This window comes from Barbus barbus (assembly GCF_936440315.1).
Source record: "Barbus barbus genome assembly, chromosome: 2".
Taxonomy (NCBI): domain Eukaryota; kingdom Metazoa; phylum Chordata; class Actinopteri; order Cypriniformes; family Cyprinidae; genus Barbus; species Barbus barbus.
In genome coordinates this window covers 20,649,569-20,668,756 of record NC_136730.1, presented here as the reverse complement: position 1 = coordinate 20,668,756, position 19,188 = coordinate 20,649,569, and the positions used below count along the sequence as shown (strand labels likewise).

The 19,188-nt window shown below is 39.0% G+C and overlaps 1 protein-coding gene across 1 annotated transcript in view; it reads right to left on the bottom strand.

Moving 5' to 3' along the window:
• Positions 1 to 19,188, bottom strand: part of LOC306843373 (uncharacterized protein) — a 70,876-nt gene that overhangs the window by 2,196 nt on the left and 49,492 nt on the right. Inside the window, exons 14-21 of the mRNA XM_079374823.1 lie at positions 5,609 to 6,528; positions 3,228 to 3,477; positions 2,134 to 2,223; positions 1,735 to 1,959; positions 1,470 to 1,640; positions 1,047 to 1,227; positions 470 to 586; positions 77 to 325 (exon numbers count right to left, since the gene is read on the bottom strand). Of these exons, the coding sequence (XP_079230949.1) occupies positions 77 to 325; positions 470 to 586; positions 1,047 to 1,227; positions 1,470 to 1,640; positions 1,735 to 1,959; positions 2,134 to 2,223; positions 3,228 to 3,477; positions 5,609 to 6,528 (2,203 nt within the window). The remainder of the gene's footprint in view (positions 1 to 76; positions 326 to 469; positions 587 to 1,046; positions 1,228 to 1,469; positions 1,641 to 1,734; positions 1,960 to 2,133; positions 2,224 to 3,227; positions 3,478 to 5,608; positions 6,529 to 19,188) is intronic.

Sequence of the window (19,188 nt, the reverse complement as noted above, 5' to 3'; positions counted from 1 at the left end):
TCAAAGATCAACATCCTGTTATATATGTGGTTTCTGAGAAAATGTTTTACAATTTCAGACGTGTTATGATACATACTCATAGATGGCTGACTGCTGGTCTCGTGCTCCAGCTCGTCTTCCTCAATGCAGGGGCTGATGAGAGGTCTCTCCCCTTCTAACAGGCTTTGGCTGCTGTACATATGCAGATTTAAGGGCCCCAGCAGTGTGGACGAGGAGGGGCCACTGGACACTGGGGGGCCACTAACGGGAGCGTTTACTGCAGTTCGTTTGAATGGGTTTGAGTGGTCAAAAAGTGAGACAGCAATGGAGGCTCTCGTCCTGGCCCCTGTAACAGAAGAAAGAGTAAAATCAACCCATAGAATCATTTGCTGCTTATTTTTAATCAAAATATTATTCTGGTCAGAGTTAAAATAAATAATAACAATCATGCAAGTTATTCTGACGAGTTTGTCGTGTTAAACAGGCTCACCTCTGCTTTTCATAATGTAGTCAATGGCTCTGTCGTTGATAGCAGCATCACTGGGTTTAATGTCCAGGAAGGGTTTATTGCCCACCCCCATAGAGACCATCTCCTGCATTCGAATTTCTGCATACACACAGAGAAACATGTTTAAAAATGCTGCCAAATATCAGAAGTTATCAATTATAACTGTGACATTTAAAAAATGAAATATTGGTCTCGCGTTAATACTACACAAATGATGATATCATAAATAATCTGGTGTCAATAACTATATAGTTGACACTCCAATAACTGTTGATTAAGTTTAATGATTAATTTGATTAATTAATTTGCATAAAGCAGTTGTAAAGTGTAAAAAGTAAGTAAATTGAGTAAATATATGCAAATTGGATTTGCATTATTTTCTCACACTCATATCAAACTGTAGAAATACAATACTGGTGTGACTTAAAAGCGTCTTAAATAGCTTCCTATCTGCCTGAGGCATATACAAGTGAAGTGTTAAAAGAATCTTTTGATATGCTAAGATAGTATGTGACAGGAAACTTATTAAAGCTTAACCGCTTCAGTGTTTCTTTCCCACCTTTATTCCTCGTGGCCTGCTGCCAAAGTATCCGTGCAATGTCGCAGGTCCAGGCATGTTTGATCTCGGCAGTGCTGGCTTGGAGAATGTAGGTCTGGTTCTTTGAAGTTCTCCTCCTGAACCAGACCTCAAACCTCAGAGCATTCTCACCCGACGTCTCTGTCATACCCACGTCAGCCGTCTACAAAGACAATGAAAGAGTAAAGAGGATATTCACACATCATCTCAATCAATATTGTGGGCTCATGGCATGTTGTTGCTATTACGACTTACAGGAGACCAAACTGATGCTCAGATCTTAAAACTAAAACCTTCTCTGATATTAACATAGGACAAGAATGTGAGTGTACTAGTGAAAGTACAGTGTTTTACCTGGAGATGTTTCCTGTCCCTCTAAACTTCAGAAGTGCTTTAGGTGCTTACCTTAAAAGAGTGCTTGTATATGTAAACATCTAGGCCACCCTCAATGCGTTTGGGTTTGCTGAACAGCACTAGATCCTCAAACAGGAACACATGTCTTTGGCACTTTTTCCTCCCATAACAAATTGTGAACTCATCTTGCCGAACCAACTGCCCCTGCTCTTTCAAATTCACCTGGAAAAGTGTGAAATAAATATGAAATGGCAAATGTAGAAGATTATTTGCTCTCCTAGGTCTCGAATGTGAAGTGGCGTGTGTATCTGCTTACATCACAATCTCTGATAGCGTCCATGGCGAGCAGATCATTGCCGTGGCGAAGCTGGAATTTGACCATCTCTGCGGCGGCACGTAGGTACATTAGCTCCTGCTCCTGGACTTCGCTCACCTCTTTGATCAGGTCTTTCAGCAGCAGGGCGTACTTACTCATGCGCTGGATGGGCTTCAGCAGGTACGACGCCAGGTCCATCTTATCCCCCAACTCCAGCTGCTTATGCTGAAACGGGAGAGATTTTTACAGTTTCAGCCCATAAGGTGTGATGAATGTGCTTTGAGCAGTTCAACAAAAGTGGAATAAACTCCACACCAAGATAAAACGATTTTATTGAAAATCCCTAACTAAAAGCTTATCATGAGTGGTATATAGTGTTGCATTGATAGAGTTACTCACCCTGAAGAAGCTGTTTCCATGGCTGGCCAGAAGTGTGTCTGACTTTGGCTTGTTCTTGCTGTATAACGCATACAGGCTGAACTGGTCTTGCTATGTTTATATGGGAAAAAACACAAGAGAAATATTTTAAGTGTTATCATCCACATTTCCGTACTCGTGTTCTGAAGAATAATTCTCTTGTTGATCCTGAAATAGAGGGAGGGAGCATTTTCCCAAATCAGTTTTGTTTGGAAAGAATTTTTTTGTTTTTGAGTCAATTGTTTTATAATGACTTTTCAGGTCTATATGGAGTGTCAGAGCCAGCGCCAGGGCACCTCCATCAGGGGGACAGTGTGAGGTGGGTGTGTGTGTGTGTGGGGGGGGGGGGTTGCTCGCTAAAGCGTGCAATCGCTTTCTTATGTGTGCTGTTTTATCGGTTTCACTTTCGCTTTCAAAATTGACCACGTTCAGCAAGGAGGGGAGAGGATGGAAAGTGAGGGGCACAGTAACCGGCCCTGTGGAGTGTGCAATAATTTCATGGCAGGTTTTGCTGCTCCGTAATCTCACAAGTGATTTGGCATAGTTCATATGTTGCTGTAGGCCAAATGGCCTGCCTTTTTCTCTTTTCTCTGTGAATCACTGCCTGTAAAGCCTTTATAAATTAGAGCTCTTTAGGTGTGCCAGCACTAGTATGATTGACCACAACTACAGAGAAAATAAATGAGATATAGGCTGGTGGTCTTGCACTCATTTAAAGACCTCAGAATCACTTCTTGTGGCTTGGTTTGATTCAAAGAGCAAGTAAATACAGAAAAAGTACTTTTCTGGATGGTTTTAGACTTGTGCTGGGTCAAAAATGAGTCAGTCATGGACTGGGAACAGATAAGCACTGACAAATTAAGCCCCTTTGTTTCATCTCCACTGAAAATGTGATTCAATTTGTGACATTTAATTGCGATCTCTATTAGAACTGAAAATATTAGAAGGGTCCAGAAATACAAGAACAGTTCAAATTAATAGACTGTTGAATTTAACAAAAAAAAAAAACTGATCTGAAGTCATGCAGTTTGACATGTGCTAGCTACTGTGAAAAGACTGACTGAAGAGACTCTTACATGGCGTAGGAAGCAGTGGCTGACGCGTAGTGGATGATTGCAGCAGCTCTCGAGCTCTTTTAGGAAATACTGGCTGTGAAAGTCCACCACCTTCTCCAGGTTTCCGAAGATGACACTGCGCTTTCCCCGCAGGTCCTGTGGCAGGTCAGCGCGCTCCATCTCAGGGAAATAGTTGTCAATGATGTACCGCAGAGAACGCACATATTCCCGCTCCGTTGTTACCATCTCATCTACGATGTGCCGTAGTTTACTGAAAGATGGGGAGAGTGGACGATTAACATACTCCAAATGCATACTTTTGTCACAGAAACATTAAGCAGCACAATTATTTTTAACATTGGTAAGACATGTTTCTATTTTTTATTTGATTGGACAGCGTAGAGGGAAAAGGAAGCAAATTGGGAGAGAGATTTTATTTTGGTGTTTTTGCCTTTAATTTGACTGGACAGTGTAGAGAGGAAAGGAAGCGAAATGGGAGAGAGAAGGGGGACAGGATCGGGAAAGGTCGAGCCAGGACTCAAACTTGGGACTGCACTGTATTTCGGCGCAGCATGTGTCCCCTAACAGCTTTGTCAGACTGTGTAACCAAAAAGGACAGGTTTTCACACATCTCTCCAGGATGTCATATGCTTTCTCCCTGAAACACTCAAGCCAATCAGTTGTGAGAGTCCATAATCTCTAACTCAAGACTGAATGGCTCACTGTGACAGTTCCCATGGCATTCTTTTTAAACTCAGTAGTTTAACACTTGACTGCCCACAATCTTTTTTACCACTTCATAAAACCCAGATGTCAACCTGGTGACAGCTAACCTGAATGCTCAAAATAAATGACCTACTGTATGATTGTCTTACATTTACTTACATTAATTTACATTACTTACAGCACTTTTACCTTCTCACCACACAGCTGAACATGGTGTGTATGTCCAGTACTGAGAAAAACAAGGTGATGTTTTAGTATTTACATTAATCTTAAACTGGATACTTATCAGAATTTTTTCATTAGCCTTAAGCATTTGCAATAACTGGACCACACAGAGCCAAACAGCAAGTTTTGAGTTATTTCTGTCTGAAAAACTGTCAACATCACCTCTGTACTGTAATCTCAGAGAGTAAAGCTGAGAAATGTGTTTTGAAAGGAAGACCCACAGATGTAAGGACCTCCTTAAGTCATCTATATAATCAGCTAACTCCATCCATCTCTTCTGTGTGGAGGAGCAGAACACAAACAGGCTCCCCACCACTTCAAAGCCCAGAGGACCAGCGCCCACCTGGGAAAGTGATCTGTATCTCAGGCCTGTTTCCCAAGGGGGTTAAGGGGTGACCAGAGGGACCAACAGCTGGAAAAGACATCCATGGAGATTCAGAGGATTATGGAGCTGTGACCGTTTAATATGAGACATATGGAGTTCCTTTATGCACACATTACGAACATGATTTAGTCTGTATATAGTTTTTAGCAGGAAAAAGCTTTTTTCCTGGATGTCTTGTGCGTGTGTGTGTGTGTGTGTGTGTGTATGTTCAATTTTGAGCAGTTCGCTGTGAGTACAGATTATAAAGTTATAGATTATAGTTTTCAATGTTTTGATTTTCAATGTTTGGAAAATATTAAAGAATAAAGCTACACTGCACATTTTCATAGAGACCTATTTGTAATGTGTAAAAAAGTATGATTATACATTAATGACGTGTTGTTTGTAAAAATAAATAACTGACTTTAATATCTTCATTGAAATACAGTGTGATTTCAAAAGATATCTGGACATCATTTTCTGTACTGTTAGATTTGTTAACAAATTCAACATTATTATGCAATATAACATTTATATATTCATAATTAAAATAATTCATTATATAATTTACTTATTATAATAATATAAATAAACAATTATTTATATAGTATGTTTGAATAAGTATTTATTATTTATGCAATTTATTATTTGAAGCTACTATAATTATTTACAGCTACAACAATAAATTATTGTTCAGAAGTAGCTTTGCTCAGAATATTCTCTAGTTGAGTGTTTTTTTGTTTGCATTTTGTTTTGCTCTTCCATGGGCCCTTTAGCACCCCTAAAGGGTTCCCGGACATCGGTATGAAAACCCTTGAATGTGTTCTTGTCTTACAAAAACACTGTGTGTGCCAGGCTTAATATATTTGTCTGTGGTTTTGGCAGCATTGTTGCTCATATTCTATTACAACAACACATTTTTCCAGTGTGAGTGCACATGTTGTGTCACACAGCTATCATAAAGTAGTGGATATAAGTGGTTTTAAGCTGAAGCACACTTCAGTCGTTGGCCTGCAGACCTCCCTGGTTGATTGTGTTTATGTTACAGCAAGTGAGTGTGGGTTAGCACTTGCATAAGTGTACCCACCTGCCCTTGCTGCGTGTTTCTGGTGCAGAAACACTCCCGCTGCGGTGTGAATCAACAGAAGACCATCCATGTATGGGCGGCAGTCGCGGGCTGTACGGACGATCGATTACTTCAGTGCTGCTCACCTCCAGACCCTTAATGAACACCCCTGTGTTTCCTCTCCGTACAGGCTCACTCAGAGTTCTTTGACAGGTCCCGTACCGTGACACAGATTCACTACCGGCCGTATCAAAGCTCTGGGTCTTCCGCAAAACCCTGCGGTTTGGTTCTATAGAGGTGAGGCTTGGGCTTGTTGCACATGCCTGCCCCTCTAGTTGTGGCCGCTGTGGAGACTCATCTGTGGAGATACTACGTGTTAGCCTGTGGGACCTGACAGGGGTGCTGTGGGGGATTCTGTGCTCAATGCTGTATGAACTTCCTGTCAGGCTATGGACAGAGTCACGGGTGTCCATGCGAATGCCTGAAGGACTGCTAGGAGTGGAGGACATGCTGGACCGTAAGGAAACTCTGTCCCTGCCCCAGCCTCCACCAAACGCTTTTCGACATGAGAAGGAGATGCTACTGCTGCGCTCCTGAGGTTTAGCGCTACAGTCCGAGTTCCGGCGAGAGGAATCACCCTTCGCTGATTTGGAGTCGCTCTCGCGGCGGGTGCGCAGGGCCATCTCCAGCTTCTTCTCAAACATCTGCTTGGTCTCCTGACACTTGGACCAGGCAAACTTCCACTGCTTGAGTCCCTGCTCACTCTTCAGCTCCCCAGCAAGGTCCTTCATCTCCTGGAAGTCTGCGTCAGGGATCGGGGGGTGCTGACTGCGATAGGTCTCCAAACACGTGATCACGCTCTGACACTTCTCAGACATGCCACATTCCTCCATACTAACACACGCCAAATGACGCATACCCTCTAGCGCCCATTCATATGCCTAAAAGAGAGAGAAAAAGAAAAGAGTCAGCTGATGATGCCTACATCACCCCTGATGCCTACAATGAAAAAATGCGAGAGATACATTAAAACCACATTTTGTGTATGTAAACCCAGTTAAATACCCAGTTTTATCAGGGGTGCACATAAGTGGTACGGGGTGCGCATGCGTGACCAAAATGAAAAAAATGCACTGTGTAAATAAGTTCAGACCACTCGTTTGTATACCGACATGTCAGACAGCTGTCACATTTTTAGATCGACTAACTGTAATACTGTAAGATTTCCATAAAAACATCAAACTTTAGGCTATGCTATATATATATATATATATATATATATATATATATATATATATATATATATATATATATATATATATATATATATATATATATATATATATATATATATATATATATATATATATATGCGCTGTTAAAACACAACACAAAACTGTGATATAGTTGGCAGTGCTAAACCCAGCAGCGCATACTGGCAACCCGCCAAAATAAAAGCTTGCTGATTTTAGTTTTGAAAATGATGAAAATTCATATTAAAAAAGTAAATATTAGCATTTTATTTTTAAGTGTAGTATAAAATAATTGTATTTTTATTTAATACACACTTTTTATTTTAAAATATAATTTATGTAACATTTTATTATTTAGCTTATTATTTTATTTGAAAATTAAATAAAGTGCTATAATATTATTATTACAATTATTAATTTATTTTTTATAGTTATATTTAATGGGTGCACCCCTGACTATTGTAGCATTTATTAATATTTAAAAAAAACAGGTTTTTGAATTTTCGTTTTCATTTTAGTTTACATTTACACTTTTATCCAAAGCGTCTTACTAAAGAGAAACAAAAGCAATTTGTCAAAGAATCAACAATATTTGTAATATACAATCCCAAGTTACAGTATTTTAAGTGTTTTTTTTTATTAGTTTATTTAATTTTCTTAATATTTTTCTTGTTCATTATTTTTATTTATTGTTTTTCTTATTATAATTTATTTTATTTCAGTTTTAGTTTCAGTAATTTCAAATTTTTACAAACTAATATTTATCTTATATTTAAGATAAATTATTTTTAATCATAAAAGTAAATTTTTAATTTTTCATAACAAATAAAAGAGCCAACAATATTTGTAATCTACAATCCCATGTTACAGTAATTTGTCATGTGTTTTTGTATTAGTTTATTTAATTTTCTTAATTTTTTTTGTTTATTATTTTTATTTATTGTTTTTCTTATAATTTAGTTTTATTTCAGTTTTAGTTTCAGTAATTTTAGTACTTCAAATTTAATATTTTTACAAACTAATATGTATCTTATATTCTAGCTTTATTTAAATTGCTGTTAATTAAAAATCATGTTTTTAATAGTAATACTATTTTTAATCATAATTTTAAAGTTAATTTAATATTTTTACATAACAATAACAACACTGGGTAAAACTGCAGCTTTCAAAAAAAAAAAAAAAAAAGGAGAATGGAGGCAATATAAGATGTTTGAGAATAAAGAAAAGGAGACTTTTTATGGAAAACAACTACACGACTATAAATGCAGTGTCGATGAGGGTAAGGGAAGGATAGAGTGCGTGAGAAACCTCCCAGCATTTCTTTCATGTGAAATAAAGAGGTCTTTAGCCAGGAGCTGGGAGGTCTGGGTAAGAAGGCTTTAACATGCAGCTCAGCAGCAGGAGGGCCTATAGTTTCAACTACGTGTGACAGCACCCTGCCACAAAGACACATGCCAACCGCTTTACTAGCTGTCTTTCCATTTATGAGAAAATCTGATGGCCCCTTCTCATAGTCCAAGATGCTGTTACATTAACTGGGCGGCACTCTTGTTTTTAGACCTTTTTTCATCAGCATCCTGGCGGGCAGGTTTCTATAGTGAGTGCTCCTGAGGATACGAGTGCTCACCGTGCTGGGAAATGAGAGGTTAAACTTCAGAGGGGATTAAAACAGATCAAACACAACCCCCTTCCACCTCACACACACACGTACTTCAGCACTGACTGCAAACACAGGGTTGTGTTTAGACATTCCTGAGAAAGGAGCAAAACTCCCCCTCTTCTCTCTCTTTCTGTGCACACACAAAACCTCCACAATCTACTTTAGCTGTTATGTGACATCGCTTGGCTCCCCAAGCCCCTCGGCTCTGTCTCTTTTTCAGGTTAGGGTGACACGGAGGCCACATGCCAGCGTATGGGCCTTTGGCACCCAGATACTAAAGTCTCTCACAAGAGCAGGGGTCAGAGGTTAGCTGCCCACAGTAACAATACACACGGCTAAGAAGTGACAGAACAGATAGAGGAGAGAGACATATACAAAGAAGACACAAAAAGACGCAAATGCAACATAATTGATGAGTGAGAACCAAATGGTGACAATGAATTTTAAGGTCCTTGTAAACTGAGTCGCAAAAACGTGGTTTGGTTTCTTTGAAACAATATTTAGGGTTAAATACAACTGAAGATCCTTTACAATGGAAAACCACTTCAAAAGAATTATTAAAATGACTTTTAATCTCAAATATTGAAGTAAGGAAAGTAGCAACAGATCTTTTTCTTCTGTATTGTGACGTGAACAGATTATCTAAAAAAATGTAATGCGGGGACTTGGTTCTATCCACAGGTTATTGATTGGATGGAAGAAGATCTGAATGTGAGCTTGCAGTCAATTGTGCAGGGGGCAGAGTTTATACAGACTAAATGAGATTGGAGAAATCCAGCATATTTCACAAGATCAAGTTAGAACATTTTCATTAGAAATTACAAGCTCCAAAACAACACAAAAAGCAAAACAAAACATGCATGAATCGTTCACAAAAACATCAATAACATACATTTAGAAAATATACAGGGTAAATTTTCATTTCACTTGACAACTCAATGTATTGTATATGTTAACAAAAATATTTGTACCTTTTAAAAATGCATCTGTCACAACAAAGCACCGCTTAAATGAAGTGCAAAAAAATATTTTCTGTGTTATCTGACAGTGCACTTTTGCATGAACTGTAATACATTGTTAATCGTTTTGCTTGAATTACAGTTAGTGACCTCTCTGTTACCTCCTGATGTGTGAAACAGACACGGGAAACACAAACAGATGTAAAGCACTCTGTTCCTGCAGTAAAACAGCATAAACGGTTGATGGTGATGAAGTCTACCATAGGTTCTACAGAGGACCTGGGGTCAGAGACTCCAAACCAGCTCTCAAAACTACCCCCCTCGGTGGAAAGAAATACCCTCTGCCCTGTGCTTTTCCCTTAGTGAAATAAAGCGGACGCTTTGATCTATAGCCCAATATAGTTCCTCACTCCATCTGACGATGCCCGTGATACTGTGGGCAGGGGATGACATCATCGTTTGGTTGGTTAGCATGTGAGGCTCTTTGAAGTGTGAATGTTGTATATGTGTGGTGGGGCTCTGATTGGTGAGAGCAGAATTAGTTTGCCTGAGGGAGGCACCTCTAAAGGCCCCACTATTCAACCCTGCACAAAGAGTGAGAGAGAAACACGGAGAAATGGAGAGAGAATGTTAGACGTGCTAAAACAGAGCGGCGGGAGTGAGACAGATCCAGTCTTGGACTGAGCTTTTGTACACTCCCATAAATGAATCTCTTAGCTGCAGTTTAAGTGGGTCAAGAGGAGCGTTTAAACTTGAAAGAAAGCATCTTTTATTATTTCCTCTAAAAGAAAACCACGAAAAGGAGGAAAGGTTATGACATCAGCCGTCTCTGATCTCACGTCTGAGCCATGCCAAGAATGTGTTTTTTCCTGAAAGGATAGAGTATGTCAAAATGTGAGCATATATTATGCACACTGGGTTTTTAGGAGGCACGGGCTTAAATTCTTCTGACAGTTATTGCTCTGTAACTCACCAGGCCTGGAGTCACAGCACCAAGCTACAGGCAAGACGCTTAACTCCGACACAAGACCCTGGTATACTGCTCTGTCATTTCATTACGGCTGAAATGATCCCATCTTTCTGAGCGGCTGAAAGTAAAGAAGGAATGGTCAAATGGGGGAAAACCTAAAAAGAATGGGTTCCTGAGCCAAAAGCAGGATCTGAACGAGTGATTCTGGAAAAAAAGGATGAAGAGGGAAACAAATAGAGGAGAAAAACGTTGAGGCGGAAAGACCACTTTTTTTTTAATGAAGACACCCTGCAGAGTGTAGAAAGACCAACCAGGACCAGTTCCACAAAAAATGAATTCTCAGATTAGCAAAACAATCTAAAATAGTATGAATATTTACGGCACCATTCATGGATAAAATAACATAATAAAATCTGTCATTTTAATAATTTACCACCTTTTTTAAATGATATTTTTTATGATTTAACACCAACAACAACTATTACTTTTGTAAATGAAATATATTTGTCATTATAATAAATATTAAAAAACATCACTTTTTAGTTCAATGACAGCATGTTATGCACATATGCTAGCAGATGCCATATGCTATCTGAAAGCTCAATCTAAAGTAATGCAAATAAAATGAAATGAATACTGGGGATGGAGAGCACAAGAGAGACAGCACCTGTATGATAACTAGCCCCTGTGATTTGGACTAATTCAATCTAATTGTGGTTTTCAAAGCAAAAGAATGGTGCATTAAATTCACCAAACCTAAAACCCAGTATAGGTCATTAATCTTAAACCGATCAATTAATGCCTGATGCTGTTGTATGATTGATGAGGAAAGCTTCTGCAGTTTTGTGATTCAGTTCGGTTTTGCTCTTTTGTTGTGCGTGTCAGTGGTGACGCATGCAAGTATGCACACGCCGACTGTGGGGGGAACGTTTCTGTGTTTCCTATAAAGCTTCATGAATGTCAAAGCCAGATGAATCAGGCTCAAGAAAGAAGAGTTCAGCGATGGCATGCACACACACACAGATGGGAAGGACTCGCAGCCCGTGACAGATGTGATTACGGTCTTCTCTCTCCGGTTTAATAAACGTGTTGCGTATGTAGAGTTATGCGAAGCACATACACGCCAGGTGCTCCACAGCAAAAGAGATCATGAAACACTCTCTGCCCACTAAAGGCCTGTCGGAAGCACTAGGCCTTTGCGAGAGCTTCATTTCCCACTTCCTCTCAGGTTCAACTCCAATTCAGATGCAGGAAAAAGACTCATAATGATGCAGATTCTGTTTAACTGCTGCACAAGCTTTGATGCTTCAAAAAGGCACGAGACATGTGCCTATACAGAACAGATGTGGAACAAATTGTTGCACTGCAAAGGGCAGGGTCTGTTTCTGATATAGAAAGGTTGGCTGGCTTAACTGGGGGTAATGATTATTTGTAAAGAGGAGCTGAGAGACTGTAGAACTTCTGATTTTTTTTTTTTTTTTTACCTTGGCCTGGTTGCCAACACACTCACGTGAAGACTATAAAGTTGCCACCGTCTGCCCATTAATCCAATTTTATGAGTAAAACAGGAAATAATTCTACTTTGCGGGAGAGCATGTCTAAGTGAGAACAAGAGAACAAGAGACTAGCTTCTAAATGCTACATACAGAATTTGAATCGATTCTCCAAAATGTTGAAGCTAAGTATTTGAAGAATAATTTAATTATTTAACATAAAAATCAATTTGTAGCACATGCTTCAAAGTGAAAAATGAATATTGTTACAAAATAAGTATGAACTATTATAACCATTTCTCTTTCAATTCATCTGAACACAAGCAGAAATAATGAAAAGTGCAACCAGTTGCCAGGTGTTTCATAATAATGGGGGGAAAAAAAGGAAAACAAGTCATAAATGTTACATCAAAATTACCACTGTTTTAGGTCCTTTTAATATTTATAATTGCTAGATAATGGCATGTTATCCAAAGAAACATACAATTTAATAGAGCAAGCAAAAAGAAAGTGGTATTGCCAACTGCGTAAATTGTTGAAAGGATAGCAATTGGTTGGCACTTTGTGTGTGCACAAAAAAAAAAAACCAACAAAACAAATCACAGCAGTGTGTTCTGTTTTGTTCTGTCTGAGTGAGTGTAATTTGATTGAACTGTGCCTAGGAGGGGGCTGGGAAAAGGGTTGTGCAGAGCGAGCCAATCGGGCTATCAAAGTGGCATTAATCAGACCCGATCACAACACTGATCAGACCGAGTGGCTACTTAAACGCCTAATGTGTATGCCCTAAGGGAATACACATTAGCCAACCCGAAAAAGAAAAATGACAATCAAGTCTAAATGAAAATCTAAATGAAGATCAAAGTGGTTTGTTGACTCTGTTTATACTTTCTCTAAATTGAAAAAAAGGGAATCGTTGAGCCTAAAATGATGGCAAAACCTAGTGTTCACAGAATTCAAAAATGTCTTATTTGTTTTGGTTGCACTTACCATTAAAAAAGTTCTTACAAATTTAAATAATAAATAAATGAATGTAAGAAAATTCGATGTAATTATTTAACAAAATATTAAAAAATTACATAAATTATAATAAATAAAAGTCAATATCTCAATCTAAAATAATTTCTCACTATTAACGTTTTATGAAACTGTTGTCTACATTTTGTGACCAAGAAGTAAAAACATCAGTGCTCAGCTCTTTAAAGTGCTTTGTATGTCCAGCACATGCTATCCAGGTGGCTAATGAGAGCAAGGTGCAAACTCACCAGAGATTAGTCAACATGTCATTAACAAGCTGTGAACAGAAAACTGACAGCCCTTTTACTTTGCGCCCTTTCCTCCTCTTATTCTTTACAGAACTATATAAGGGCCACATGGGAGGTCAACCATTATACACATTTGTTTATCATCTTTCATTTCTTGCCAGTGAACGGGTGTGGAGGTCAGTGTTTTGTATCCACAGGTGCTAACCCCAGGTTCTGCTATAACAGAGTGAGACACAGGGACTGAGAGACAGTCAGACCACCACAAAAGACAGACACACCTAATTAATAGTGCATGGGGCCTGCTTTGTCCCTCAGAGTGCCATCTCCTGTTGTCTGTTGGGGATTTGAGGGGCAATGAGGTGTAGAGAGGGGTCTAGTGTTTTTTGGGGGGGAACTGTCCAGAAATGGCTGTCTACACGGGGGGCACATGCCTCAGGCCCAGTCAAGCAGCATTATGAAAAAGCACATCCTTTAGTCTGTAAATGTTAGTGAAGACATGGATGATGAGGAGGAAAGAGACAAAGAGAGGCTGTTCAGTAAGTAGGGTCATAAATGCACACACACGTACAGTGAGACTGGCATATGCTAGAACTGACTGGATAATGAGTTTTCCATTCAGGGGTCCGACTATGTCAAAGCAGTCACCTGCATTCTCTCTTCCAATTAAAAAGGAATCATTCTGATCCCCTGCTTTATGGTTTACTGACCTCCTCACTCCCAAAATAAACCACAAGTCCAAAATCCACTCATTTTGACAGTTTCTCAAACAGAAACATGTTTGTGTATCTACATCTGTGTTTAACTACCCTGCAGATCTCTCACAACAGCGGCTGGTGCTTTTTAGGAGACACAAATCAGTTAATCATTGTCAAAAATGTACTCGGATCCATTTTTAGTATTTTGACATCGGCACTGTTACACTCCAAAAGCATTGATTACGCACTATTTATGTTTTTGTACTAATGAGTTTGTCCACAAGGTGGCAACAATGCCCTGGCTCATTGTTTAAAGTCAAAAAAGAAACATACCACAATGACCAATAGCAACAATAAACTACTCGAGATGACAACAACAGTAGACACCGGTGTTGACAAGTGCTTTTGTGAGGGGATCGAGAGATACCAGCAACTGTAGTTTAAACAAGTACAAAGACATTTTCTTCAAATATAAATTCTGGAGAGAAATAGTGCAGATACTGGACAATGCTGAAATTTTCTGGTGCAATCGCTCGTGTTCACCCACACTACCAAATGGAGTATACTTTGTTTAAGTGGTAAGCCATTAAACCACTACTAAACAATCAAGAAAATCAACTAAACATCTACTAGAAATATATTTATTTATATTTATATATTTATATATATATATATATATATATATATATATATATATATATATATATATATATATATATATATATATATATACACATATATACAGGTCCTTCTCAAAAAATTAGCATATTGTGATAAAGTTCATTATTTTCTGTAATGTACTGATAAACATTAGACTTTCATATATTTTAGATTCATTACAACACAACTGAAGTAGTTCAAGCCTTTTATTGTTTTAATATTGATGATTTTGGCATACAGCTCATGAAAACCCAAAATTCCTATCTCAAAAAATTAGCATATCATGAAAAGGTTCTCTAAACGAGCTATTAACCTAATCATCTGAATCAACTAATTAACTCTAAACACCTGCAAAAGATTCCTGAGGCTTTTAAAAACTCCCAGCCTGGTTCATTACTCAAAACCGCAATCATGGGTAAGACTGCCGACCTGACTGCTGTCCAGAAGGCCATCATTGACACCCTCAAGCAAGAGGGTAAGACACAGAAAGAAGTTTCTGAACGAATAGGCTGTTCCCAGAGTGCTGTATGGTACATGCTGTATGGTATGGTGCTGTATGGTACAGCCTTGCTGTATGGCTTTATGGGAAGTCGTGGCCTAATGGTTAGAGAGTCGGACTTGTAATCGAAAGGTTACGGGTTCGAGTCCCCGGCCGGCAGGGATTGTAGGTGGGGGGAGTGAATGTACAGCGCTCTCTCCACCCTCAATACCACGACTGAGGTGCCCTTGAGCAAGGCACCGAACCCCCAATTTCTCCCCGCCCGCTGCTCCGGGTGTGTGTTCACGGTGTGTGTGTGTGTGTGTGCATTTGTTCACTACTCACTGCTGTGTGTGTGCACTTGGATGGGTTAAACGCAGAGCACCAATTTCGAGTATGGGTCACCATACTTGACAATACGTCACGACTTTTTACTTTTTTGTATCAAGGCACCTCAGTGGGAAGTCTGTGGGAAGGAAAAAGTGTGGCAGAAAACGCAGCACAACGAGAAGAGGTGACCGGACCCTGAGGAAGATTGTGGAGAAGGACCAATTCCAGACCTTGGGGGACCTGCGGAAGCAGTGGACTGAGTCTGGAGTAGAAACATCCAGAGCCACCGTGTACAGGCGTGTGCAGGAAATGGGCTACAGGTGCCGCATTCCCCAGGTCAAGCCACTTTTGAACCAGAAACAGTGGCAGAAGCGCCTGACCTGGGCTACAGAGAAGCAGCACTGGACTGTTGCTCAGTGGTCCAAAGTACTTTTTTCGGATGAAAGCAAATTTTGCATGTCATTCGGAAATCAAGGTGCCAGAGTCTGGAGGAAGACTGGGGAGAGGGAAATGCCAAAATGCCTGAAGTCCAGTGTCAAGTACCCACAGTCAGTGATGATGTGGGGTGCCATGTCAGCTGCTGGTGTTGGTCCATTGTGTTTTATCAAGGGCAGGGTCAATGCAGCTAGCTATCAGGAGATTTTGGAGCACTTCATGCTTCCATCTGCTGAAAAGCTTTATGGAGATGAAGATTTCATTTTTCAGCACGACCTGGCACCTGCTCACAGTGCCAAAACCACTGGTAAATGGTTTACTGACCATGGTATTACTGTGCTCAATTGTCCTGCCAACTCTCCTGACCTGAACCCCATAGAGAATCTGTGGGATATTGTGAAGAGAAAGTTGAGAGACGCAAGACCTAACACTCTGGATGAGCTTAAGGCCGCTATCGAAGCATCCTGGGCCTCCATAACACCTCAGCAGTGCCACAGGCTGATTGCCTCCATGCCACGCCGCATTGAAGCAGTCATTTCTGCAAAAGGATTCCTGACCAAGTATTGAGTGCATAACTGAACATAATTATTTGAAGGTTGACTTTTTTTGTATTAAAAACACTTTTCTTTTATTGGTCGGATGAAATATGCTAATTTTTTGAGATAGGAATTTTGGGTTTTCATGAGCTGTATGCCAAAATCATCAATATTAAAACAATAAAAGGCTTGAACTACTTCAGTTGTGTTGTAATGAATCTAAAATATATGAAAGTCTAATGTTTATCAGTACATTACAGAAAATAATGAACTTTATCACAATATGCTAATTTTTTGAGAAGGACCTGTATATATATATATATATATATATATATATATATATATATATATATATATATATATATATATATATATATATATATATATATATATATATATATATATATATATATATATATATATATATATATTAGGGATGTAACGATTACCGGTTTGACGATAAATCATGATAAAATTCCCCACGGTTAGTATTACCGTTTCATATTTTAATTATCATTAAAACCGTATTCGATTACCACGATTTGAACAACTCACGATAAATAAATACTGTCCGGCATAAAGCAGAGTGTAACAGTGTCACGAGCGCACGGCAGCAGAGTAGTTTCATTCTGAGAGAAAACGGCGGAAAACCTAGGTTTTAAAAGAGTGCTGAGGGAATTATACAAATGAATATATCAGTGAATTAATTATATGAATGTACCTCTGAAGGATCTGACTGTCTTCTGAAACGATTCGATGGCATTTTGTTTTCATCTTAGCTCCATGTAATATCTAAAGGAAGTGTTCTTAAACACAATACTGCTTTGTTCGCGGAGTTCACGGGAATCAGCTGTAATTCAGCTTTTCCGTATAAAGCGCCACCTGCTGTCAGAGAGTGGATTTACAGACACTTATTTACATTCAGCCTGTGTGCAGTTTCTCTCTGGCCAAAAAACGGACTAAATTTGCATGACCTGCTCTAAATTTTAACCGGTTGATGAAAAACAAGCGTATGTGGATTCTACACATTTAAACAATTCAGATAAGCGATACAGAATTATTTATGGAGCAGATAAGTGGATAGAGAGTTGGACTTGTAACCTGAAGGTTGTGGGTTCGAGTCTCAGGTCCGGCAGGGATTGTAGGTGGGGGAGTGAATAACCAACACTCTCTCCACCCTCAATACCACGACTGAGGTGAGACCCTTGAGCAAGGCACCGGACCCCCAACTGCTCCCCGGGCTCCACAGCGTTGGCTGCCCACTGCTCCGAGTGTATGTTCACTACTGTGTGTACACTTGGATGGGTTAAATGCAGAGCACAAATTCTGAGTATGGGTCACCATACATGGCCACACACCCCTCCCCCTCCCCTTCCCCTTATTAATCAATTATCATTTTGACTTAACTCTTTTCTTTAAAGGCTGAAATGTGAGGTTTACCTTTTATATGAAACTTTTTCAAAGCTTTATTTGAACATTTACATTATTTATTTGAACATGCTATTAAACTGGTGTCAGTCAAGTCATTTAAAATCCAGACCTCATTGGTAATGTTATTGTTTTAGTGATTATGCAAACAAAAAGTCATTTTATTTGCTATTTGTTGATTTTTAAGTATAAAACTGGGTGAAGTGATTTATGTATCGGTACTTTTTGAACATCTCCAACACATTTTAACAATACCGTGATAATACTGATAACCGTGATAATTTTGGTCACTATAATCGTGATGACAAATTTTCATACCGTTACATCCCTAATATATAACAGAGTAAGAGCAGTTATTTTTTTACATTTCACACAAAGTATATTGCTGTTTCATTTAATGGTTAACTGAGGGTTAATGCTGAGAGACAAACCCCAATTCTAACCAAAGCTCTCACAGTCAAGCTATCTGGTCAGGAGAAAAATACATTAATGAAAGCTATGTAACCTAAAAGCAATCAGATGATTATTCCCAGGAAAAATACACACATGATGTGTCCTATTACAATGTGGGCAGAGGTATTAATAGAGCTCCATTTCTGCAGACTCATTCATTTAGACACTAAACCAGATGTTAACTAAATGGCCTGCAAGATATTTTACACTATAATTTGCTGAAATGTTGAAATGCACCATGAGTGACAGGAATTGAAATTAATTGAATTGAAGGAACTGAAGGAATTCTTTAGTGTCATATGATCCTTAAAAAATGATTCTAATATGTTGATTATATTCTAATATTCTAAAATAATAGTGACTACTGACTCCAAACTTTTGAACTCTTTTGTATCACTGCATCGCTGTATTTGAACATCTGTCCACAGAATTGTGTGGGAAGTAGTACTTCCAGTGCAGTCTTCAAGAAATCGCCACTGATATATCACTTTCACAGTATCACATCACACTACAGGATGCTTTATAAAGCAAACACTCTTAACATCCGCAACAGTAAAAACGTCCTGTGGGCTGGAAAGTGAGTAAAGATACACTGACGTCACAACCATACAAGTCACCTAAGATGAGCTGAATGACTAAATCTATTAGTCTGCTTGCAGATCATCCCTCTTCGAAACATGCTCATGGCGCAAAGCTGCTGTAAAGTAATCTACTTCCATAATGATCTGACTAACAAGGTGTGGAGTTACACTGAGATAATGGATGGCATAAACCCCCTGATGTGGCATTTGCCCAGGGCAACAAACTCCAATCTAAGCTGTGTGAGAAATGTTGGTCAATACCCTATGCAGAGAGGAAACTCTATTAAAAACACTGCAGTTCACACACTTACAGCCTGAGCTTCCCTCACATACACACTTTACCAGTGCATGAATGAATGAACAGGGGATTGAAGAGAGCCAGAAAGCAGGGGGTGGAGATTGAGTGAA